We start from the raw sequence: 24095 nt of genomic DNA on the forward strand, positions 1-24095 counted from the left end.
TGAGATGCAGGAGGCAGATGGGAAAGCACAAGCTCTACTGGCCGTCCAATGGGAGAGGTGCAGAGTTCTAATGCCACCCTCTGTTTACGTTCACTGGCCAATCAGTCACTGTCCTCTAACCAGTCTCAGCCCCCCCGAAATCTAATCCAATCTTGCTGAAGCTGAATGGGGAGTAAACTAATCCTGTCAGGGTGAGCAGTAATACCTATTTTCAAAATGAAAACCTGCATATTCAAGCACAGCAAAACCCACATTACACTGTTCTTTGATGTTGTAAGTGTCAGACATGAACAAAAGTGATATCATGGAACAAGTGTATGATTTTTTTTTTCATGGCCTTTTATAATGGGAGGGGAAGAACTGAGCCAATAAATGCCCTGAATACAATGTCAGTTTACAGAGACCACACCTGAAGAACTGGGTCAACGTTTACTGTGTGGTAAACATTAGAGCTCGCTGAAGCCTATGTGAAAATGTTGGTGGAGTGCTTTTACAAGCTGAGCTTCTAATGACTTGAAACACTTCTGCAACCTATTATTTATTGTCTAATTGTATAATCCAGTGAAAAAAATATCACAGACCTTGTTTATTCTCACTGATTCAAGTAACCAGAGCTCAGTATTCACATCTGCTTTTAGTTTGAGCACACAGGTCATGATCATTTCGAAAATAAATAAATAAAATAAAGGCCCTTCATCATGATGATATTTTGAATACTTTGAACTAGATCATTTGTGTGCATGTCCGTTGGACTTTGTTTAAGTATCATCACAACGAGAAGATGAATTACTTAAGGTCACACTTCCTTGATTAATTGCGCGGACAATTTTAATACCAATACAATCACCCAGGTTGATGCGTCTTCTTGGGACAGTTTTCTTCTCAGTGGGGTGTGCATTTTTGTTCAGATGCCTCTCTTGGACATTTCAAGAGTGCAGTTTTTCTCTGCAGATTGGCCCCAACTAGATGTAGATTCTTGTCCCTGTGTAGTATGTTGTAGATGAGCTCTTGGGCATGTGTGTGAAATCTCTCGCACCATCATATTCATCATAGTCTCTTGAGGCGTGACAGAAAAGAGATGATGTAGATTGAACCCATGACCCCTCTCGTAATGGAACAAATTTTTAGACAAGCTCATTTTATGTAAGTTCATGTAGGATAGTTTGATTGACAGCAAAGCTTTTATGGTGTTTTGCCTCAGGCCTTTGGTTCAGAGTGGCCCATGACAGGATGGCAGGGAGAGTTAGGAACTACACACTAACAAGAGGATTTGCAAGAGTACATAGCTTTGTAGTATTTATGCCACCCTAGCACATGCATTTCTGTTTTAATCCAATAACTTTTATTTTTTACAATATTAACGTATGTACTCACCCCCACAGAATATGTGTTTACCCACACTAACACTGCGATTGCTCCTTAACCTTATTGCTGCAGATTTGAACATCCATCATTACACTTGCAAATTATTTTTTTAAATAATTGATAATCTAGCTACTTGATATGCTCAAATAGACTGACTAGACATTTTTAAACAGTTTTCACCAGTCCGTATATGTTATACTCTGTGAATTATAAGTCCTTGTTAGCTGTTTGTTGTCGTCGCCATGTCGTAACACCTTTTCAGTGGGGCCAATAAAATGTATTTGTTATTTATTATTAAAAGTAAATAATTCAATTTACTTTTTGTAAGTATTTCATATTATACATCCCCTGACTTTCTCGAATAGGGTATTTACATGGGTGTCAGTGACGCCACTGACTAAAAACATGTGGAACTGTTTTGACTGGCATTGCGTGGACCGGTTTGTTTTTGGTCATTATGTGTGAACCTGAGGGCCGACGTTCAATCCATTACGGAGAATTCAGTCGACCATGGCTGACAGTCGCTCTTCGTCGCTCGAGCTAAATATGCTCGCTGTGTAACAGTTCAGAAACACGGGCAGAAAAAAAGGAATTAGAAACCACGATTAGCAAACATCTCCTTCTTTGTAACGCCAATTACGAAACGTGACCCGAGTCGCTCTCGGTTAGATCTCATGATAAATAATTACAACATTTATGTAAAAAAATAAATAAATACATGTTATTATCCGCAGACATGTCACTGCTGCTTTGGTCTGACAATCATAGCAATCTAATGAAAAATGGCTTCCCTGGACCCGAAAATCTAATGACCTAATATCTAATATCCACCATATTTCACTTTGGCCCGAGTAAAATCTCACAGCTAAGCACGACATGAGCGAACCTCGAATTGAGTCATTTGATGGAGAAACCGAGCTGTCAACACACTTGACCTGTAAATCAAAATAAAACACAACCACCGCTTTGCTTGTTCGTTTGCATGAATTAATTTTGACGTAGTTCTTATTAGCTAGCATTACTAGCAGCGGCTAGTTGATCGGCAGAACAACCGTGTGCAGACGCAACGCAGTTTAGCAAAGTGAAGAGATGCTAGTGACCCATACAAAGGGTTTGCAAAGTTGAGCTGCAAATTCAGATAGAAGGCCACCTGCAGTCGACTGAAACTTGAGAGAAAACATTATTTGGCGTGTCCACAAAGTTCGGCGCTGTAGTTTCCGAGCGCTTTATTTTGTATAAACTTGCAGCAGCTTTGGCGACCTCGCGAGCGAGATTCCAGAACAGTGCAAGTGCTAAGCTAATGTTAGCGCCAGGGAAGCTACATCCACAAGCGAGGAGCCAGACTGACAGCACTCGGATTCACTTCATGCAGCGGGGGAACTCTTTTGGGGCTGGTTCAAGACTTGTCTCGGTGCTCAGTAGTTCCCCTGGCAGCGTGAGACCAAGCGACACAAAGCTCGAGCTGCTGGTTAGCGACAGCTAACCATAGCTTTATCCTTCCAGCTGAGGAGTTAGCTAGTACCACCGCACAGCCTGCCTTCCGCCGACGTGCACTTCCCCCACTCTCCCTCCAGCCGGCTAGCCGCAGCGTTAGTCCGGTACATAAGATGAAGCGACCATCAGCATCTGGGGAAGCCGAGTGGTTGTTTGGATTTTGCTGATGTACGAGGAGACGATATTGTGTTTGTGAGGTGAGCTGTTTTAATTATGTGCTCGTTGAACTTCTTGCAACAGCCATTCGTAAAGACACACCAACCCTGACCTTAGACCGGGTAATGTTAGCTCTGCTAGCTGTTAGCCGCGATCAGATGGTGTTGTCTACTTCCTGGAGAACTAGCGAAGGCACCTGGATGGTAACTTCGGAATGATGTGTGTTTTATTTTGACTGTGTCCAGCGCGTGGTCGAGTGAGTGTGTGGTTATCATTTTTGTACGCACACGCTGCTGTGCTCGACACTGAGTGTATTTATCGTGGTTCTACCTTCTCGGGACAGTTCGATGCTACGTCACCGTTGGTGGTTGTTAGCTTTTCCATACCCGTCTGTTGCCAATAGACGGGACAAGGCTATGTGCTGGAAAGATCCAACCCTTTGAAGTCGGTGTTTACATTGAGAAATTGTGCTTAGCGCTGCATTTATTCACTTATCACAATCTCGGCCACTTTTTCGTGTCGTTGCAGGTGAAACGCCATTGTGGTCCGACATTGTAAATTAAGAGCACGTATATCGTAAAAGTTGATTTGCAAACGTTTACACTGAATGTTAACTTGGCTAACAAGGGTGTTAAGACATTAACTTGGCCATCGTGACACCACTTCGCTCAACACATTGGCAACTTCATTTTAGAGACAAAGTCAAGTTTTCCCATTAAGCGACAAATAATACCAACTAGTTTGTATACTGTTTTTATTCGCGGGGCCACCGAACACGTTTATTACAGAGATGTGGCGTTCACGTTTGTGCACCTCGGTTTGCATTAAACCTTAAACAGCTTTGCTACTGTACCATGTTTTTGTGAAGCATTGTTGCGTATTTCATTTCGGTAATATCGCTAAAGCACTACATGTAACCTTATCCTACACATTCTTGCTACATACAGGTTTATCAACAAAAAAATAAATACACAGTCACTGAGTTTGTGTGTAATATTTTTTCATTTTGCCCGTATGCATTAAACATAAGGTCACTGCGAGGATGAGTAGCTGATTGAATAAGAATGAATTGTACATACGAAATAGATTTTCTATGTTATGGCGGCACAATCTTTGCTGTGTATCCGATGAAACATTGTGATGAAACTCGAGGCTTGAGTTGTATTTCAAAGCTACTGTTTTCACGTATCTCCTTTTGTTTAACGAGAATTATACATCATATAAGGATGGTCATCACTGCATTTCCTCTTAACTGTTTGTCTGTTGTATAACATATGGAAATTCACGAGCATAATAATAACAAACACTGACCAGGCTACAATGTACAATAAGTAAGACACCGCATGTATCTATCTCTGCCGTGGAGTATGTTACTGAAATCTAAACTTTACAATTCGAACGTAAATTCAAATGTATTTAAAATATGGAGGAGAGAACGATGAGCTTGTCCATTCATGCATTGTTTGTTTTACAAATATGTTTTCATGGCGTGAACGTAGAAGCGGAACTATGATGCGAGCGACAACGGTTCTGCACGAAAGAGCCCGCTGCAACAGGAAGTTCCACATACGGAAGTTGTGTTTTTCTTTGTGTATCCAATATTACGGTTGTTTTATTTAGAACCCCCCCCCCCATTATTTCACTTTCAACACTTTGTGTGTTTTCCTGTAGCAGTTTTTCCGATGTGGATTATGCATTGATGGGTAAATAACAGCTTGAGTTGTCTGTAGTGGTGTTCGCCTGGTCTGCTGCACTAGTGCTATTTACACGAGTTTGCGAGTAAGCTCGGTTGCATTAGTGCTAACGATAGTCGTATTAAGGAAATTGGCTAAACTAAGGACACAGCAGATATGTTGTTAGTTGCATTGTTTGCTGTAGATGTCATTGGGAAAAGTGCTTTTGGGTGAAAAGAGAATCTGGTGTGTATTTTGACGTGGCAAAGGAAAATGTATTTTATGGACTTCTTTTCATGATAAACATCCATCAGCTTGAACAGTGCACATTATAGCTATTATTTTTGTAAGGGTAGTCAACATAAATCTTGTGTAAAGAGTCATTTCTTTTCATATCATTATTGGTGAATCTGTCAACTCTTTTCTTAGAGTTGGGGTTGATTTGTTGCTGGGTTAGGGTTAAAACTGTAAAAAATGTTGATAAATTCTTCCCAAATTTCAAAATGTTGTCAGCGTAATGTCAGAAGAGTGCACAGATCAGAAAATACTGAGTAATCGATTGTCAAAGTATTTTCCAATGAATGTAATTGTTGATTATTGCTCGATTAATTGTTGCCGTTCTAGTACTTCCATTAGTCAATGAATTCTGATTCGTAATCACAAACTATTGTTACTCTACATTGCAGATCTCTTTCAAGGAGGTCAAAATCTTTACAGGGGATGGACGAGCAGAAATCAAACTGCGAAGAGAATGATTCAGAACCAACAGGTATTCGTTTTACTCGCAAAGTTTTTTATATATATATATATATGTATATATTTAATCATCTTACAATTCAACACTGTTACATGCATTTTTTTTTTGTTTAAAGCTTTAAAGTGAGATTTTTCATTTCAACTCTTTCTTTCCATTTTTATAGCTGATGACAGTGCCCCTGCAAAGCAACCTGCCTCTTCTGAGGAGGAGTCTAAAGGCCTCTCTGGTGCTGAGGATATACCCACTGCTCCTACAGCCTCTTCCAGCACACCCGTGTAAGTTCACCATTATAATCATGAAGGCTACTGTACATGTTGTATTGATGTTTATGCCAACAAAGTTAATTTTTTGTCAATGGACCTATAAAAAACCAGAATCTCCTGTTTAAATAATTTTATTCAATATACAGGGAGAACATTAGAGCCTGCGTGCTTTGCAACTGTGTGGACCGGAGCCTGCATGGGCAGCGAGAACTAAGACATTTTGGGCCATCTTCAGAGTGGCCCACCCTCAAGCCATCAGCTTCTCCACTGCCACAACCCGGGAATGATGACCTGTCTTCCATTGGCTTTTCAAACTCCCCCTGTCCGGCGACACTATTTTATGATTCAGGTTAAGCTCACAGCATTATCCTGTTTAGTGCAAAACGTATTCTTACTTCTACAAATTACTCGTGTGGCCTGTGTACAAGAAATATATCACACAGATGTGGAATTTAAGTTGGAGGTGTTATTGATGTTGGGCTTTGTAATAAACAGGGGGTTGTTGGGTCCATCACTGGTGTGCGGTGTGGTCGGAGGGAGTAAAGCGGCTAGAGGATGAGGAGCTGGAGAATGTGGATAAGGCTGTTATCTCAGGGACACAGCGGGTAAGTGTGTTGTCTACAGACTTCAATTAGATGTATTGGAGATTAACAGAAGCTTCTTCTACAAAATCTCACTGTTACCTTTGGTTTGTTTTAGCTTTGCGAATACTGCAAAAGGCTGGGTGCAACCATTCGATGCCATGCTGAAGGCTGCTCACGGTTCTACCACTTCCCCTGTTCAGCAGCTAGTGGGTCTTTCCAGTCCATGAAGCAGTTGTTCCTCCTCTGTCCAGAACACATAGACAAGGCTGAGTTGTTGGGTAAGAGAAACAGACCTTTGTCAAAAGTGTAAGATCATCACTTGGGACATGCTTGAAACGTTCAAGAAGATGACCTGATGCATTGACATTCGAGATTATTTACTGTGGACTTTCTCGTTAAACTAAAAAGGATCGTACTAATATTTCTGTATTTTATGTTCTACTTTTTAGCAGGCGAAGATGCTTGGTGTGCAGTCTGTGACTCAGCTGGTGAGCTCACAGACTTGCTGTTCTGTACTAGTTGTGGTCAACATTACCATGCAGCTTGTCTTGAGATTGGTGCCACACCCATCCAGCGGGCAGGATGGCAGTGTCCTGAGTGTAAAGTGTGCCAGACTTGCAGGTGAGCCAAACTGCACCTTCTTCAAGAGCTACAGATGTTCTACTACTACACATTTTGCATAATATTTCCACTGTTTTAAAAGGCATTTGTCAAACTTTGCTTCAAGTCCCTAAAAGTGATGTTATTATTCCCAATTTTATCAGGCAACCAGGAGAAGACTCCAAAATGTTGGTATGTGATGCTTGTGATAAGGGCTACCACACCTTCTGTCTCCAGCCGGCCATGGATTCTCTTCCCTCTGACCCATGGAAATGCAGAGTAAGTCACATTTGCACAGCATTCAACGTCGTACAGGGATCTTATAACATTTTGTGAGTAAAACTTCGAGCCAGCTATATTGTTATTGAACAGGATGTTTGAAAGAGACCCCCTTTGTGTGCTTCCTTGATCATTTGATCAACATTTTATCACCTATTTCTTTATTTTCTCAGAGGTGTCGTGTATGCACGGAGTGCGGTGTCCGTGGACTGGCGCTGCAAGGTTCAGCACAGTGGTTTGATAACTACGCTGTGTGTGAGAGCTGCCAGCGTTGCCGCAACTCTGTGTGTGGAGTTTGCACCAAGGCTGCCAGCCCATCTGTTGCTCTGCAGTACTGCAGCATGTGCCACAGGTTAGCTCAATGTCCATGCACAAAAGAGTTGATGGGATATAGCTGCTGGGTGTATTTGTCACTTACATTATTCATCTTGATGATCTTGTTATTAACTTAGGTGGGTGCACAGTGAGTGTGCTTTACCAGGGGAGCTTCCAGAAGCCAAGTGCGTTTGCTTGCTTTGTAAGGACGATCATCAGCAGTCCGTCACCCAACCACACAAAACAGAAGCATCTGAGGAGAGTGAGGTGGCCATCAACACACTGGCAGATGTGGCGACAGAGAAGCAGACTGGCTTATTAGAGGTGACACCAGGACACAGAGGCAAGTTAGAGATGGATCAGGTGGAAGGCGTGAATGACACAGAGACACCCATGGACTTAGGTAAGACAGGACTTCAAGTCATATTGAGACATGTCGAGTGCATTACTAATGGAGTATTTAATGATTCGCCTCCGTTGTCTCAGAATTGTCATTGTTATCTATGGCTTTTGGTTCTAGGGGAGGAGGCTGCAGATCTTGTTAAAACAGATAGTGAGGAGAGAACCATGCAGAAGGAGCTGCTGGTAGCCAAAGAAGAATTAACTTCTGAGGTGCCCACTACTCTACTAGAGTCTACAGGTAAACGCAAAATACACAGTGGACATATATATTTGAAAATAAACACAAAGCAGTCCTAAATTGTGTTCCCATGAATTGTCTAAGCTATGGAGAACCACCATATTCTAATTTGATATGCCTGTTAAGTTTTTAATTGGTAAAGTTTTACAATACTTTAAAGCTGGGCTAGGCAACTTGTGTTGTTGTCATTCTCACTTCTCCCTCTGTCTAGATTTTAAAACAATATCTCTAGGGCTGCAACTAACCATTATTTTCACAATTGATTAATCTGTCCTTTATTTTCTCATTTAATTGATGAGCTGTTTGGTCCAAAAACTTTCAGAAAATGTTGATCAGTGTTTCCCAGACCTGAAAAGACCAGAATTGTTTTGTCCACAAACCAAAATGATTCAGTTTTAATGATTTCATTGAAAATATTTGCATGTAAGAAGCTGAAAGTTGTTTTAATTATTAAAAGAACATGCTTCTCAAAGTAGTTGGCAATTAATTTACTAATTGATTAATGATCAAAAAAAATCACTAATAACCTTGTCCCCTTATCTCAAATGTAGTATGTGCATCAACAGAACAAGTGGCTTCTTGTCTACCTGCTGATGGAGAGAAAGCAGAAGAGCCACAAGAGACACAAGGCACTGCTTCCCAGGAGCCCACAGCGGAAACAAAGTCTAATGGCCCTGATGTAGAACCAACATCGGTTTCACAACAGGCGCCTGAAAATATGGAGGTGGAGAAGCAAGAGACGACTGCATCAGTGGAGAAAGTATCACCAGAGTTATTAAAGTGTAGCTCTGATCATTCGATCACGGAACCCTTCTCTAAGAAACAACCAGAGTTACCTGCTTCTCCCTCCTCTGTGGACAAAATGGAAGATTTGTCCATGGTCGATCCGCTAGAAAGAAGTCCATCCAGGGACCCCCAGTTTCCTTCTCACCTGTCTTTATCAGCAGACACAGAAGATGACTTTTCTGCTGTGGATATAGAGAGAAGGTTACTAACTTACTCTGAGGATGAGGAGGAGGAAGATGAAGATGATGAGCAAATGAAAGAAGAAATCCATGATGGCATAAAACATGATTTGCTGCTGGATGAAACTTCTAATATGAGCCCTGGAGATGGGAGCAGTAGTGGCTTTATGGGCTCACCAGGAGAACCGGATCCTCAGCTCTCCATGGAGTTTGGCCTTGTACCAACTGACCGCTCACATGCAGATAACCTGCTCTCTGAGACTGATGATTCACTTCCCTTTGAATCCCTCAGAAGTGACAGAGAGAAGGTGAAACGTAGAGGATCCCCAGGCCGCTCAAGGATGAAACAGGTGAGGTCTCGAGCAAGTCATTGAGTGAACATTGAACTTTATTATATTTCGTTGTTAAGATGTCATTGTCACAACACAACTGGACATTGGTTATTATTTTACTTCCCAAGGGGCGAAGCAATAGTTTCCCAGGGAAGCGTAGACCTCGAGGAGGAGGAGGAGGAGGTGGTGGAGGGAGAGGGCGTGGAGGGAGGTCACGCCTCAAAGCCATGGCCTCCTGCATTGATGCTGTTTTGGTGAGCGGTGCTTTACATGCTTTTTAGGTGGTCTTTTCCTTTTATAATGTAAACTATTCTAACATAAGTTATCCATTTTGTCCGCAGCTAAGTATGAACTTAGACTCTGGAGTAAATAAGGAAGAAGAGGAGGAGGAGGATGACACCATGCAGAACACAGTGGTTCTTTTTTCAAACACAGATAAATTTGTTCTGCTCCAGGTACAACTCCTCTTCTTGAATCTTGTTTGATTCCCTTGGACACTTTTAACCACACAACAGTTGTCAAGTCTTTTCACTTTCTTTCCACCTTTTGTAGGATATGTGTGTTGTGTGTGGCAGTTTTGGAAAGGGTATGGAGGGGCAGTTGTTGGCTTGTGCTCAGTGTGCCCAGTGTTACCATCCTTACTGCGTGAACAGCAAAGTAAGTACAAATTTAGCCTTGCATCTTTTACAACTGTATTTTGTCAAGCCAGATGGATTAAACTTTGCGTCTTTTGTAGATCACCAAGACAATGCTCCGTAAAGGCTGGCGGTGTTTGGAATGTATTGTGTGTGAAGTATGTGGAAAGGCCTCAGACCCCTCCCGTCTGCTGCTGTGTGATGACTGTGATGTCAGCTATCACACCTATTGCCTGGACCCTCCCTTGCACACTGTACCCAAGGGTGGTTGGAAGTGCAAATGGTAAAAAAAGTCTTTAATCTCTTAGATCACAATGCTTTGTGTAGCTTTTAAAGGGGTCGAATGGAAATGAATACATGTACATTTGCATGTTATGCAAAACACTACAGCCTCAACCCTGTGATAGCAATTCCATTTGTCTCTCTTGGTTCTGTAGCAGCAGAAAATGTGTTGAACCACTCACTTTTGTGTTTGTTTTGCTTAACATAAACTGTATAAAGTGGTACACATTTCTGTGCAGGTGTGTGTGCTGTGTGCAGTGTGGTTCCAACTCACCGGGGTTTCACTGCGAGTGGCAGAATAACTACACGCACTGTGGCCCCTGTGCCAGTCTCGTCTCCTGTCCAGTATGCAAAGAGAATTTCATGGAAGAGGAGTTGCTACTGCAGTGTCAGTACTGCGATCGGTAAGAACTACACATGTGCACGCCAGACACAGAAACTGAGGTATTCATGAGACCACAGCGAATGAAGACAAGCGGGGAGTGGATTAGTCATGTATTTTTCGTATCATGCAGTGCACTTATCAATGTATGTTTGTGTGCCTGAGTAGATGGGTCCATGCCGTCTGTGAGAGCCTGTACACAGAGGATGAAGTGGAACAAGCTTCTGATGAAGGCTTTGCATGTACATCCTGCACTCCATATGTTCCAAAACCAGTGGGTAAGTCTTGGAACAACACAAAGATATATAAAAATTAGCATTTCTCACAGACTATTTGAATCTGTAATAAAATTTTGCTCTCTCTTGTCTGTGTTTTACCTTACTACCTCACAGTAGTAGAGTCAGCGATTATGGCTTCAATTAAGCTCAAAGAGCCAGGTTAGTGGACTTTGCTAATTTAAGTTTAATATCACAAGCTCATTTTTATTTACGTTTAGGTTTGTTTTATTGTAACTTGCAATTGTCACTTGACAGAACCCCAGTTCTACCGATTGGAGGGTGTGTGGTTGACAGAGTCGGGGATGTCCCTGCTTCGCAGCATATCCATGTCTCCCTTGCACAAGAGACGGCAGCGTCGCTCCCGTCTTGGCACTCTGTGTTGTGAAGGAGGTCCTGATGGAATAGATCTCAGGGAGGTCGACGGAGAAGGGGAAGACGGTAAAGGTTAGAACACTCTCAGTTCATTTATTTGTTTCTTATATATTGTGAATTGTATATATTGTCATATTATACCATATATAGTCAGATTATACCACGACGTTGAACACATTGTTATCTTGTACATCAAGGCTGTGGGGACCCGATGGGCTTTGGGGACCCGATGGACTGTGACTCCAAGATGGATAACCCTGGGAGTCCAGAGAGGGATGCAGGTGCTGAGGGAGGCAATGATGGCATGGCTGATAGTGAGGGTCTTAAAGGGGGAGCAGAGGAGATGGATGACAGTAAAAAAAGAAAGCGGAAACCTTACAGGCCAGGTAAGCAACCCAGAATCTACCGTAACAAATTTTAGTATCCATGCCGACATCGGAACATTCACAAAATATTTACAAATGTGTTTTTTGTAAATGGTAAAAGGAATTGGAGGCTTCATGGTGCGTCAAAGAAAGTGTCACACACGAATGAAGAAAGAATTTTTTGCCCAGCTGGCTGGAGAGACTATGTTGGATGGACAGCCAATAGAAAGAACCATTGAGGAAGGTTGGTGACAACTTTTGACTGTTTTTTTCTGCTATGATGACATACAAAACATGTAGTTGTCAGTCTTTGTATTTGTAATAATATTTTGGTGTGATTGCTTTTTCATCATCAGCCTCTGTTGTTTTATGCAAAGGACCGCACCCTGACACGGATAACATAATGGATCCTAAACCAGTGGAGGGTGAGGAACAGGCCAAGAAGCGACGAGGCCGAAAGAGGAGCAAACTGGAGGACATGTTTCCATCCTATCTCCAGGTTTGTAATCACTCTGTGCTCTATGCTTTTTATAATTCTGAAAATTATCTTATACGGTCATAAAATGTTCATATCTTAATGTTTTTCATTTTCTGCAGGAGGCTTTCTTTGGGAAGACACTAATAGACTTGAGTAAGAAGTCTGTGATGATACCTCCAGGTCACAGACCAGGTACATGCCTTGTCCGACCTTCATTACCAGCACCACCAGGGGTCAAACCTACTGCCCCGGAGAGTAAGAACACAAACTTGCCTTTGGACACATGAAAACTCTGCAAGTAAATTGTGATGCTGATATTTTGTTTCTGTTACTAGCTGAGGCCAAGGATCATTCTGTGGAAGATACTTTTCCTCTCAAGCAAGAGGGGGGTGAGGCCCCCCAAGCTCAGGGAGAAGGTGCAGGTACGTGTGTTTGGAATTTGATGCTACTGGTTTATTGTTGTGGTCATAATCATATTCCAAGTTGTTTAAACCATTTCATATTTTTAGGACTTTCTGCACCATCCTCATTGCTACAGGACCAGGCATCGACTGATCCTCATGATTTCATTGCAGTTAAAAGTGAAGGTAGTCATCTGGGAGGATACTATACACAGGAAACAGTCACATATTGAAATATTAAATACCTGATGATAACATCATTCTGCTTTGTGACAGGTCTTCCACAAGGGGTGGAGAGTCAGGACTCTGAGCAGTTCTTCAGGAAGGTTTTAGGTGTGTCAGACGGCTCCACTTTAGGGAGCATGAAGCCCATCTTGGAGGGCAGTAAGGGAGAACTCAATCGTAGTGCTCAGCCACAGAGAGCTCTCCTCTCAGGTGTGTGTTGGAAATGCCAGCAAATTACGTTATTACAAAAACCTTCAAAGCAATATTTGTGGTATGATTTACAATGCAATGTACCAAGTATATAAGTAAGGTTGAAATTCAGTTTGGGAATAAAAAATTTAAAATCTCTTGCAGGGTCTCTGCCCTCAGCTGGAATGATGGATAACTTTCCTGGCCTCTCTCAGTCGCAGTTTTTTGACATGCGGTAGGTCTATGACTGTTTTTAAGTGAGACAATTGTTCTAATGTTAACACGTGTGCACTGGATTTTATAAAAGACTCTTGTATATTTACAGGGACCGAGGAGGGCTGTTCAGTCCAGATGGAGGCGAGGAGAGCCCCTGGGCTACTCCCTCTACCCCAGCAACTCCTACATCCCCACCAACCCCTACTGAGGTAGAGGGTGACGGGCTGTCCTACAACCAGCGCAGTCTCCAGCGCTGGGAGAAAGATGAGGAGCTGGGTGAACTCTCAACCATTTCCCCTGTGCTGTATGCCAATACCAACTTTCCCACTCTTAAACAGGACTACCCAGGTGAGTGTGGATTAAATACTGTTCAATGTAATATTTGATCAATCAGTTGTAGTTATTCAAAGCAAAGCTAATGAAACCTTCATGTCACAGACTGGGCTAGTCGCTGTAAGCAAATCATGAAGATCTGGAGGAAGGTGTCAGCTGCTGACAAGGCTCCATATCTGGTAGGTCTGAAGGAGTTATTAATTTAATTCATATTCAATTTCGATTCAATTGTTTTCCTTTTTTTAATGTTGTGATTTAATTGCTTTAACTCAGTTTTTGTCATATACCTAGGAGTTGGCATTGCCATCACCTTTCCTAAATCCTAAAAACAAAAATAAACTTTTTACTTGTATTTATAGTAGATAGGTGTGTTCTGTTTATAATAATTTGACAGTAGGATTATTCAGGTTTTTATTATATGATGATTTTGCAGTTAAGCTAAACTCAATCATGGATAATAAATATATATTTTTTTATATTTTATTTTTTTAGCAAAAGGCCAAAGATAACAGAGCAGCTCAGAGAATCAGCAAGGCACAGAAGGTGGGTTAAAACATCAGCATATTTTTACGTTGTCAAGATAAAAAAAAAGGTTTGTTTTCTTTTACAATTTGTAGCACATTGATGTTTTATCTGTGCTCTTCTCACAGCAGGCAGAGAGTCAGGTCTGCAGGCCAATTAAGACGGAGCCAGGGCGTGTGAAAGGAGAAAGGCCCAGTTTACATCTTCAGATCCCTCCACCTTCAGGCTCTACATCAGTCTCTTCACAGCCCAGCTCGGCAGAAAGCTCATTTCCTTTCCCTCCAGATTCAGGATCATCCTCTGTATTTTTCTCAGACGGACCTGCTAAAACTCCCGGTTCAGCTGAAATCCGGACAGATCCCTTGGCCAAGCTTCCTTCTCAGTCACCCCATTCTCACTCTCACCCAACCACACCGCTCTCCCATGTAGGTGTCAGCTCCTTACAGACCTCTTCCTCAGGTTATTCTGCTTCCGGCCCACAGGGTCCTCCTCAGGGACGGCCAGCCAGTCTTGGCCCCTTTGACATGCAACCAGGAACTCCTGGAACCCCCAGACGGGCTCAACAGGTTGACCCCTACTTCAGATCCCAGTTGCTGCAGCAGCAACAAAGTCATCTAGCACAATCACAGCAAGGCTCACAGGATTCCCTAGGACCTCCAGACAGTCCACGCTCAAGAGGTACTGGGCTTGGGGAGTCACCCATATTCTCGCCACCCCACAGTACTCACTTTGGAGACCCCTTTCGAACCCAGCAAGTGATAGGGCGGCCAGAATATGGTTCACCCCCTTCAAACTCTGCCGTGACTTCGTCACCTGGAAGCACAGGGCAGTACAGGGCTGATATGAGTGCACCATCTCCACGTTCCTCTGCAGTTGGAAAGCCTGACATGTCCACTGGCTCCCCAGCAGAGATGATGGAGTCTGGGGATGGTTTATTCAAGGCACCAATGACACCACGAATGCAGCAAGGGGAATGTGGTGCAATTCACCCTGGAGCTTCACCTAACCACCCTTCTGAAGGCTATATGAAGTCTCCCTCCCACACTTTCTCTGATCCCCACACTCAGCCACTAACGCCCAGACCACAGTCAGGTGATGGACTCCAGAGGCAACCTACAGCTCAACAAGATCTATGCCCTAGGGTGCCCTCGAGTCCACAGTCACAGGGCAGCTCTCCGCACACCCCTGGTGGACATTCCAATGATGCATACAATGTCCACTCTCCAGCTACACCACGTTTTCAGTCCCCAGACTCTTGTTCACAGCCACCTTCAAGGCCACAGTCTAGAGACCATTTTACTGCGGTCCACAAACCTTCTCGTCCACCCTCTGTTGCCCCAGAGGGAACTGCATGTTACAAAACCTCACCTCATGCCAATCAAACACCTTCATCACTTCCCACAAACAGTTCCATAGGGGATCCTCTCTCTGGTAAACCCTCAGCAGCTCCTGATTTCAGCCGCAGCCCCAGCACCGGAGGCCTCCAAATAATCCAACAGCAGAGTCAGATAGTACAGGGTCAGCCCCAGCAACCACAGCCACAAATTCAGCACAGTACAGGGGTAGACAACTTTAACTCTAGGGTACCACAATCTTCTGGATCTCAAGAACTTCTAGCAGTCCGCCCTCCAGACACACCTCATCAACCATCTCTGCAAAACACTCAAGAAATGCCTGACATGTCAGCAGTGCAGGACCCTACATTAGTAGGCCTTAGTCCCTCAGAGCTGGAGAAGCACAGACAGGTATCTTTAATATTTGCCAGTCAACATTCATTCTGTGCATTTCCTTAGTGTTTTGCTAAAAAGTGCTTTGTGTGTTTTGTAGCGCCAGAGACTGAGGGAACTCTTAATCAGACAACAGATGCAGAGAAATTCCATGAGACAAGAGAAGGAGGCTGCTGCTGCTGCCGCTGCTGCCGCTGCTGCTGGCAGTGTGTCCCCTGGCTGGTCTGGAGGAGAGGTGGGGACTTTTCAACAAGACAACAAAGTTCACAGAGCACCACCACCTTACCCACAGGTACACAACATGAGCAGTATGGCATCAACGTTACAAATGTAATGCCATTCCTAAAACTGTGATGATTGTATGATATAATAAATCTTATCACTCAAGGACACCTTACAATACATAAAACAACAAAAGTTAAAATCAAAACAGAGTGGACTAAGATGTATGTAAAAGAAACTGATTCATCACATGCAAGTTTAGTATCCTATAGGTGAAGCACTGATGTACTTTAGTCAGTGACAAAAAATTCCATTACCTGTTCTTCCTTTAGGATCGTTCTGCTGCTGGTACTGTTGGAGCTCAGACTTCTGTGGCAGGGAAAATACCCATGGCAGTCGGAGGAATGGAAGACAAGCTCATTCGCCCACCACATGCAGGAAATCCTGTCATCATGGATCCTAATGCACTAAAGTAAGAAATTCCTTGAAGTAGATTCACAATTGTTTCAGAACAATAAGGCTTTACTCCCTTTCCCAGATGTGCAAACTCTTCACCTTTTGGCCAAATTTGCTGTTTTGAAATCAAAATGATCACTTCTGATTAGGAAACTGTTATACACATCATGTGCATATGCAACCGTATCTTGATGTCTGTCACAGCCCCATTAAAATATCTCTGGTCCAGCAACACATGCGTGCATGTAGCATGAAATCATTAAGAGCACAGATTCCCCAATTATGAGTGTTACCACACTACCAAACAATGTGGTGTAGTCTATGCAATACGCAAGTATACGCAGGTTACCCACTTCAAAAGAATATATCAAATAAACCCACCCGGGACCAGTTTGCTTGCCCGCTTCCCACAATTTAAACATCTACTATACAATTATAGCATGTCAGTGGGTATGGAAACAACAACATTCCTGATTTGGAACATCACTGGAATTTATTCAGAAATTAATTGGGCCATAGTAGCAAAGTGGCCATCAAAATAATAACACTTCCTAAAGAAATGATTCACTCCCTCCTTGTATCTCAGAGCTCCTTAATGCAGAAAACACTGTATTATAATTAATTATATTATAATCTTTTGTGCTGCATTTTTCTTCCAGGTTACCAGGACCCACCAGACCTCAAGGCATGTTTGCCCGTCCACCATTCCCTCCTCAGTGGCAGGGCCAAGTCCCAGGCCCTAGGAGGTTCCCTCAGCCTGGCATGGAAACAAGGCACAATATTAACCCTGCTGTCAACATGCAGGGTATGGAAACCATGGGTAACCCTCATGCCATGATACCAGGACATGGGGGAGAGACTATGCAACCAATGGCTCAAGGACCCCCTCCACAGTTCATTGAATTAAGACACAATTCTCAAAGGCTACCACCACGACCCCAATTTATGCCCCGTGCATCCCAGCCCAGACCTCGTCTCTTTCCACAGCAAGAGATGGCAGCACCTTACATTCAGCAACATCCCATGGCTCAAGTTGGTGGCATTCAAGCAGAGGTGGGCAATGAGTCGCAGCTGGGACTGCAACAGGGTGGACTGTCAGTTTTACTGCCACAGCAGCACACTGGCACAGTTGTACAACAGCCCCACCTACATTCCCAGGCTACTTCTAATACCAATACTCCTGGCACTGCACAGCACCAGCTTCCCCAGGCAGGTCTACCAACAGTGCACCAGACTGCCACAGCAGAGAGCAGTGAGGAACTGCCAGACCATGATCTTGACGGTCTTGGGGAGGCCCCAGGAGATGGCGGTGTGGAGGATGAGGATGATTTGGCACTAGACTTGGATCCTGACAAAGGAGATGATGACTTGGGCAACTTGGACAACCTTGAAACCAATGATCCACATCTAGACGACTTGCTTAACAGTGATGAGTTTGACCTGCTGGCTTACACAGACCCAGAACTTGACCAAGGAGACCCCAAGGATGTCTTCTCCGACCAGCTGCGGCTGGTGGAAGCAGAAAGTGACCCATCTTCGACCTCCTGTGGATCTGCATTAATTAAAGTGGAACAGAAAGCCAAATTAGAGCCAGGGGAGAGGTCTCTCACATCAGGTGCTGGAGCTACAGGTGGGCCTGCTAAGCAACTGCCAACCTCTGTAAAAACTGCTGATATGTCTAAGGTTAAAGTGGAAGACACCGGTCTGACCCCTCAGTTGCAGCCAGGACAGATGGTATTGAAAGATGAAATGGGAGAGGCCGTTTCAATGCTTCTTGGTGGGAACACACCATCAGCCAAGCCTACACAAACAGAGAACCAGTCAGCTTCACTCAGTTCTGTTCGATTAGGGGGTCTTTCCTACCCCCTACCAGGTCAAGCTGGTCCATTGTCTTTTCCTGCAGCTGCTCCACATGCAGATATTGGTGATGATCCACTGGGACTACCTGATGTAGGGGGACATCACCCTGTAGATTTGGCAAAGGTAGAGAGCTCTTTAGATGGTGAACTGCCTCTTCTTATACAGGATCTGCTGGAACATGAGAAGAAAGAACTTCAAAAGCAGCAACAGCAGCAACAGCTCAGTTCCCTTCAACAGGGAGGCATGACACCTCATTTTTCTGGCCTTCAAAATCAACAGCCAAATCAACAGGCACCCGGACAGATAATGTTACCACATCACCATCGACCACCTCCCCAAGCATTGATGGCTCAACCAGGGATGGTACCCCGTGCTCCGCACATGATGCAGCAGCAGCAAAGGCTTATGGGAAGTGGTATGGCACCACCTCACATGGCCATAGCGCAGCAGCAGGCCATGATGAGGATGGGGCAGTCAGGGATCCATGCAGGTCACAATCTTCAACCACAGCCACAGCAAATGGTTAAACAGTCACCTCTGGTCAACAATTTCTTTCCAGATAAAGGTAAGGAACACATATTGTCACTGTCATTTCTTAACCAGTGTGTTCTTATGATACTATGTCAACATTTTGTTTTCTTTTTCTATAGAATTAGAAAAATTTGCTGCTGATGACATCATGGACCCTATTGCCAACGCAAAAATGGTGGCACTTAAAGGTATCAACAAAGTGTTGGCACAAGATCCAATGGTTGGTCCTCCTGGCATTAACAGGTACATTTTTTAGTTGAAATTTTACTCTTTTCAGTTTGGTCAAATGTATTTGTAACAGCCAGAAAAACTAAATGGAAAAGAGAGGAAAAAAAACGATCTGATTTGTAAATTATTATACTGCTAAGACCCAGCAGAACATATGTCCATAGTCAATTAAAAGGATGAACATGTTGGTTTTATAGTAATTTTTTTTTTTTTCAAAGTTGAATTTAACACAAATGTTGGAGCAGCTAACTATGGCACAGGTTATTCTTGACCTCCTACAAAATGACAACAACAAAAATACTAAACGCAAAGGCAGATTAAAGTAAAAATTGTAAATTTTTAAGGGAATCTTTTGTAGATTTTAATTATATTGTTCCTGGCATGTTTAGTTTTTCAATAGTTTTTAACATCCAATGCCACAGGTCATCTGTCCGATGTCAGATATTACTACAACCTACCCATGTACAATGATTTGGTAACTGCATACACTAACGGACAGTAAGTACACTGCAGGTGCATTTAAATTTTTTATTTTCTCCTTAGGCAACAGGTTTCTTTGCTTGCTCAGAGACTAGCATCTGCTCCAAGTACAGATCCAGGTCAACTTACATCTGTACCTCCAAAGGTATGCTCTCTAGCCTTGCATAAGTAATTTAATATATATTTTAAAGGTTATCTTGTGGATTTCTTGAACATATTTATTTCTTGTTTTTAGGAGGGAGAAATGAGCAATCCCACCCAGTCAAGACCTAAGCCTCCACAATTTGTGCAAGGAATAATCAGTATGTTTTACCAGTACTCCCTCTTAATTGAAATCTTAGTTGAAATGGATAGGATAAGCACTTATTTTTTCTTTTACTTTTTGTTTCAGATGATTCAGAACAGCACCAATATGAAGAATGGCTTCTTCACACCCAGCAATTACTGCAAATGCAGTTGAAATTCCTGGAGGAACAGATTGGAGTTCACCGCAAATCACGCAAGGCACTGTGTGCTAAGCAACGCACCGCTAAGAAAGCTGGCAGGGAGTTTGCTGAGGCAGATGCAGAGAAGCTTAAACTGGTTACAGAAGAGCAGAGCAAAATCCAAAAGCAGCTTGACCAAGTGTGTATATCTTAAAAACATAATATTAATAAATACTACATAACAAAATCTTATTTGCAATCTCACATGATCATAATTATTCTGTTCTAGGTACGGAAGCAGCAGAAGGAGCACACAAATCTCATTGCAGAATACAGGAGCAAGCAGCAGCAGCATCAACAAGGCTCAGGTCTTCTTACCCCAGGTCATTCAGCACAGGGAACCTCCCCTCACATGTTTCCCAGAATGCCTGGTCAGATGATAATGGGCCAACAGGGAACACCTATAATGGGTCAGCACCCTGGTATGATGACGCAAGGTGGACTACCTGTTAGGATGCCCCAAGGGCAGCCCTTTATTGCAGGAGCTCAGCCTCCACTTCCTGCGGCTCTTGGAGCTGGTGGTGTCAGAGCCCCAGGCCCTCCTGGAGCTCCAACAGGATTTTTTCCACAGGGGCCTGGAATGCAAGGTGCAGACCCCAGACTTCTCCAAGAAAGACAGCTTCAACATAGAATGCAGATGGCAAAGCTCCAGCAGCAACAACAGCAGCAGCAGGTGACAATGGGTCAGCAGTCAATGACACACTCAAATCAACAGCCAGGCGTGATCTCTCAGCCACAGTCTGGAATGATGGGGAATCCCCTAATGGCCCAACAACAAGCAGCCACTCAACAGGGAATGATGACCAACCAGGCAAATCAGCAGGGTATGGTTCAGGTTCCACAAGGAATGGTTGGAGGACAGTCGGTTGCTCCACCTCCTCAGAATCTTCTAGGAGGCCAGCCAATAAACCACACTCAAGCCATGATGGCTGCAGCTCAACCAGGCATTATGGTGAACCAGTCCGTTGTACCAACACAGCAACAGAGGCCTCAGCTTATGATGGGTCAGCAGGGAGTGGTAGGAGATCCTGGCCTTAGGGGTCCTCAGACCCAATTAACTCCGCAACAACAGAGCATTCTGGCACAGCGCATGATTGCTTCTCAGCAGCAGCAGCAGCAGCAGAATCTTGCAAAGAATTTGGCCCACCTTCACCAACAGCAAATGGCACAGCAAAGACAACCAGCACAATTGGTCAGTCAATCAAGCCAAGAACCAGGAGGGCTCTCCCAACCTTCTACCCCACAGATGGGCTCCTCACCTTCAACTGGAAGTGTCACGCCCCAGCCACAGGTAGCTACAGACAGCCAGTCCTCAGGCCTCAAAGAGGGTGGGATTCTGAGCCCTGATCCAAGAACGCCACCGCAGCACAGTGGACCCTCTACTCCTATTCAAATGACTCAACCAAATTCTGCTAATGATCACCAAACTGAATTTGGACGACAGCAGAATTCACAGCATCAAAACCAGGTTTATATGGCCCAGCAGCAACAATCAAATCCTCAATCTGTACCTGAACAGCAAACACATTTGGTTGGAAACCAACAAACTGGTGCACTACAACAACAACAGCAGCAACAACAACATATTCCTCTGTCTCTTCAAAGGCAGAGTTCCCAAAGTGCCGAAGAGCATAATTTGATCACTGTTAAAGAAGAAGGGAACCCAAGTGACTTTTTAGCTCAGCAGCAACACCCACAGCCAACAGCTCAAATTGCCTTGCAGCAGCCACAAGATCCCAACATACATCAGCAGTTCCTGGTTCAGAACCATTCTGGTCAGCCACAGCCTGTTATGAGTCATAATCCCCAACAGCAAGCCCTCATAGCCCAGCAGCAAAAGCAACAGGCTATAATGGGTATGATGAGAGCGCAGCAGCAAGGATTGATGGCACAAAGGCCTGGGATTCCACCTGGTCAGATCCGCATCCCAACCAGTATTGCTCAAAATCCTCAGTTACGCAATCTTCCCCCAAACCAGCAGATGCAGCACATTCAAGCTATGATTGCACAGAGGCAGCTTCAACAGGGACAGGTGTTGCGAATGTCAGTGGGTCAAGTACAACAAAATCAGTTAAGGACTCACATTCCACCAGGACAGATGCCACAGGCTGGGCAACAGATTCCAGGGATGGAAAACCAACAGATGTCATATGGTGTAATGGGGAAGCCAGGAGTTGTGGGCATTCAACAACAGCTGGGCCAACAACCTGGTGTTGCTCCTCAAATACAACACAGAATGATGGTCCCTGGACCACAACAACCACAAGTAGGGGAAATGATGCAGCAGCATATTATGAGAGGCCAGGTACCAATGCCTCGTTCACCCATGGACCAGGTCCGTATGATAAGGCCAACATCTCCTCGACAGCCATTGCCTAACTCTCCTGTGGATCCACAACGACAGACATTCAATCAAGCTATGGGTATGCGTCCACCTACTCCCAACCAGAGCCAGCAGCATGCTTTTATGGCAGCTGCTGCAGGCCGTATGCAGGGTTCTCCATCCCATACATATGCTCCAAGAGGTCAGTTCAGAATGAGCCCAGCCCACCCAGCCTCACCACATTCATCCCATGTTTCCTCACCTTCTGTAGCGGATGGTAGGGCTGGAAGGGGTAGTCCATACAGCCAAGTCAAAGCATCCCCACTCAGGTCACCTGGAGCCAAGAGTCCACTTGATTGTCCAGGACTGAAAGTAGAAGTTCAGACGATGCCAACTATCCAAAATGGGCCACAAAAAGGGCTGATGATTCAGCAACAGTCACAACAAGTACCTGAAAGTCATCTCTCTCACATGCAGCATGGCTCCAGAGAAAGTGAGCTATGCAAGATGACCCTACAGAATATTAAACAGGAACCAAGGGAGGTTCACTGTGATGGCGCAGCAGAAGCTCATTCTGGGATCATAAAGCGAGAAGCAACCAGTGAGATGGTTAGTTCAGGGAATAATGCTACCATAGTTAATGCTGGAAATATGACTGGAGATCCTGGAACCCAAGGCCCTAGATCTGAGACTGGACAGCAGTTACTACAGAAACTCCTGAGAACCAAAAACCTTCAGCTTGGTGCTCAGAGACCTTCTGATGGTATCCACAATGAGATTAATGGCCACATCAACAGCAAACTAGCAATGCTGGAGCAAAAACTTCAAGGAACTCCACGAAACATGGAGGTAAGTTTTCTTCACTGTGTTTCATAGTTTTGCCATAGTTTGCAGGAGAAGAATCTCAGTCATTCTCTAAACTCTTTACAGGACTTGCAGTCCTTAACAAAAAGGGCTCCTGTACAAAAGTCAAAGCGCACCAACAAAGCAACTGCTGACCGTGGACCTAATGCACGAAAGAAGAATAAAAAAGAAGAAGTTGGTAAAAGTGCAGAATCCCTAATAAAGCAAATCAAACAGGTAAAGCAACGGCAACACTGAATTTCCTTAATTATTGTTGTGTAGAACAGTTTTTCTTAGTCTCACTAGACTAATGAGCATATGCCCCACAGGGTCTCTCTCTGCTTCCCCTAATGGAGCCTTCAATCACTGCCAGTTTGGATCTGTTCGCCCCTTTTGGAAGCAGCCCAGCCAATGGAGAAGCTCAACTCAAAGGATCATTTGGAAACGCAGTGCTGGACAATATCCCAGACTACTATTCCCAGTTATTAACTAAGGTATAACAAATGTGTACCATAGGTTTACTGTCAATGGCTGTTACACAGTTTAATTTTTTTTTTTTTATCAAAACCAGTTTTGTTTTTAGAGCACATTGTTTTATTCCTTCTACAGAGTAACCTCAGCAACCCACCAACACCCCCATCCTCCCTGCCACCTACTCCTCCACCCTCAGTACAGCACAAACTAGTGAATGGGGTGACTCCTGTGGAGGAGCTCTCTGAGGGGCCAAAAGAGAAGGAGCGAACAGAGGAGCCAATGGGTAAACAATTAAGGATTTGGCATGAAATTAATGTTCATGAATATTTAATTTTCAGTTGTACTAAATTTTCTACAAATTTCAC

The 24095-nt window shown here is 43.8% G+C and overlaps 1 protein-coding gene across 6 annotated transcripts in view; it reads left to right on the top strand.

Moving 5' to 3' along the window:
* Positions 1-2436: 2436 nt before the first annotated feature.
* Positions 2437-24095, top strand: part of kmt2d (lysine (K)-specific methyltransferase 2D) — a 28344-nt gene continuing 6685 nt past the window's right edge. Inside the window, exons 1-43 of one of the 6 annotated variants that reach the window (XM_058643412.1) lie at positions 2437-3056; positions 5375-5457; positions 5609-5720; positions 5855-6057; positions 6204-6313; positions 6408-6570; positions 6742-6913; positions 7057-7171; positions 7345-7523; positions 7624-7889; positions 8007-8126; positions 8678-9441; positions 9552-9677; positions 9765-9878; positions 9976-10080; positions 10160-10341; positions 10580-10744; positions 10891-11000; positions 11115-11159; positions 11256-11444; positions 11570-11758; positions 11859-11981; positions 12094-12236; positions 12335-12470; positions 12551-12637; positions 12725-12802; positions 12893-13051; positions 13196-13265; positions 13356-13594; positions 13685-13758; positions 14072-14122; positions 14230-15846; positions 15929-16120; positions 16383-16522; positions 17166-18931; positions 19017-19140; positions 19669-19750; positions 19841-19907; positions 19997-20229; positions 20320-23262; positions 23344-23493; positions 23586-23750; positions 23866-24013. In XM_058643412.1, coding sequence (XP_058499395.1) covers positions 5409-5457; positions 5609-5720; positions 5855-6057; positions 6204-6313; positions 6408-6570; positions 6742-6913; positions 7057-7171; positions 7345-7523; positions 7624-7889; positions 8007-8126; positions 8678-9441; positions 9552-9677; positions 9765-9878; positions 9976-10080; positions 10160-10341; positions 10580-10744; positions 10891-11000; positions 11115-11159; positions 11256-11444; positions 11570-11758; positions 11859-11981; positions 12094-12236; positions 12335-12470; positions 12551-12637; positions 12725-12802; positions 12893-13051; positions 13196-13265; positions 13356-13594; positions 13685-13758; positions 14072-14122; positions 14230-15846; positions 15929-16120; positions 16383-16522; positions 17166-18931; positions 19017-19140; positions 19669-19750; positions 19841-19907; positions 19997-20229; positions 20320-23262; positions 23344-23493; positions 23586-23750; positions 23866-24013 — 12265 coding nt within the window. In that variant the 5' untranslated portion in view covers positions 2437-3056; positions 5375-5408. Of the gene's footprint in view, positions 3057-4656; positions 4719-5374; positions 5458-5608; positions 5721-5854; positions 6058-6203; positions 6314-6407; positions 6571-6741; positions 6914-7056; positions 7172-7344; positions 7524-7623; positions 7890-8006; positions 8127-8677; positions 9442-9551; positions 9678-9764; positions 9879-9975; positions 10081-10159; positions 10342-10579; positions 10745-10890; positions 11001-11114; positions 11160-11255; positions 11445-11569; positions 11759-11858; positions 11982-12093; positions 12237-12334; positions 12471-12550; positions 12638-12724; positions 12803-12892; positions 13052-13195; positions 13266-13355; positions 13595-13684; positions 13759-14071; positions 14123-14229; positions 15847-15928; positions 16121-16382; positions 16523-17165; positions 18932-19016; positions 19141-19668; positions 19751-19840; positions 19908-19996; positions 20230-20319; positions 23263-23343; positions 23494-23585; positions 23751-23865; positions 24014-24095 lie in introns of those variants that run through there. The other 5 variants (XM_058643418.1, XM_058643414.1, XM_058643417.1 and 2 more) reach the window with 5 other exon arrangements.

The sequence above is a fragment of the Solea solea genome, chromosome 11 (assembly GCF_958295425.1).
Source record: "Solea solea chromosome 11, fSolSol10.1, whole genome shotgun sequence".
Taxonomy (NCBI): domain Eukaryota; kingdom Metazoa; phylum Chordata; class Actinopteri; order Pleuronectiformes; family Soleidae; genus Solea; species Solea solea.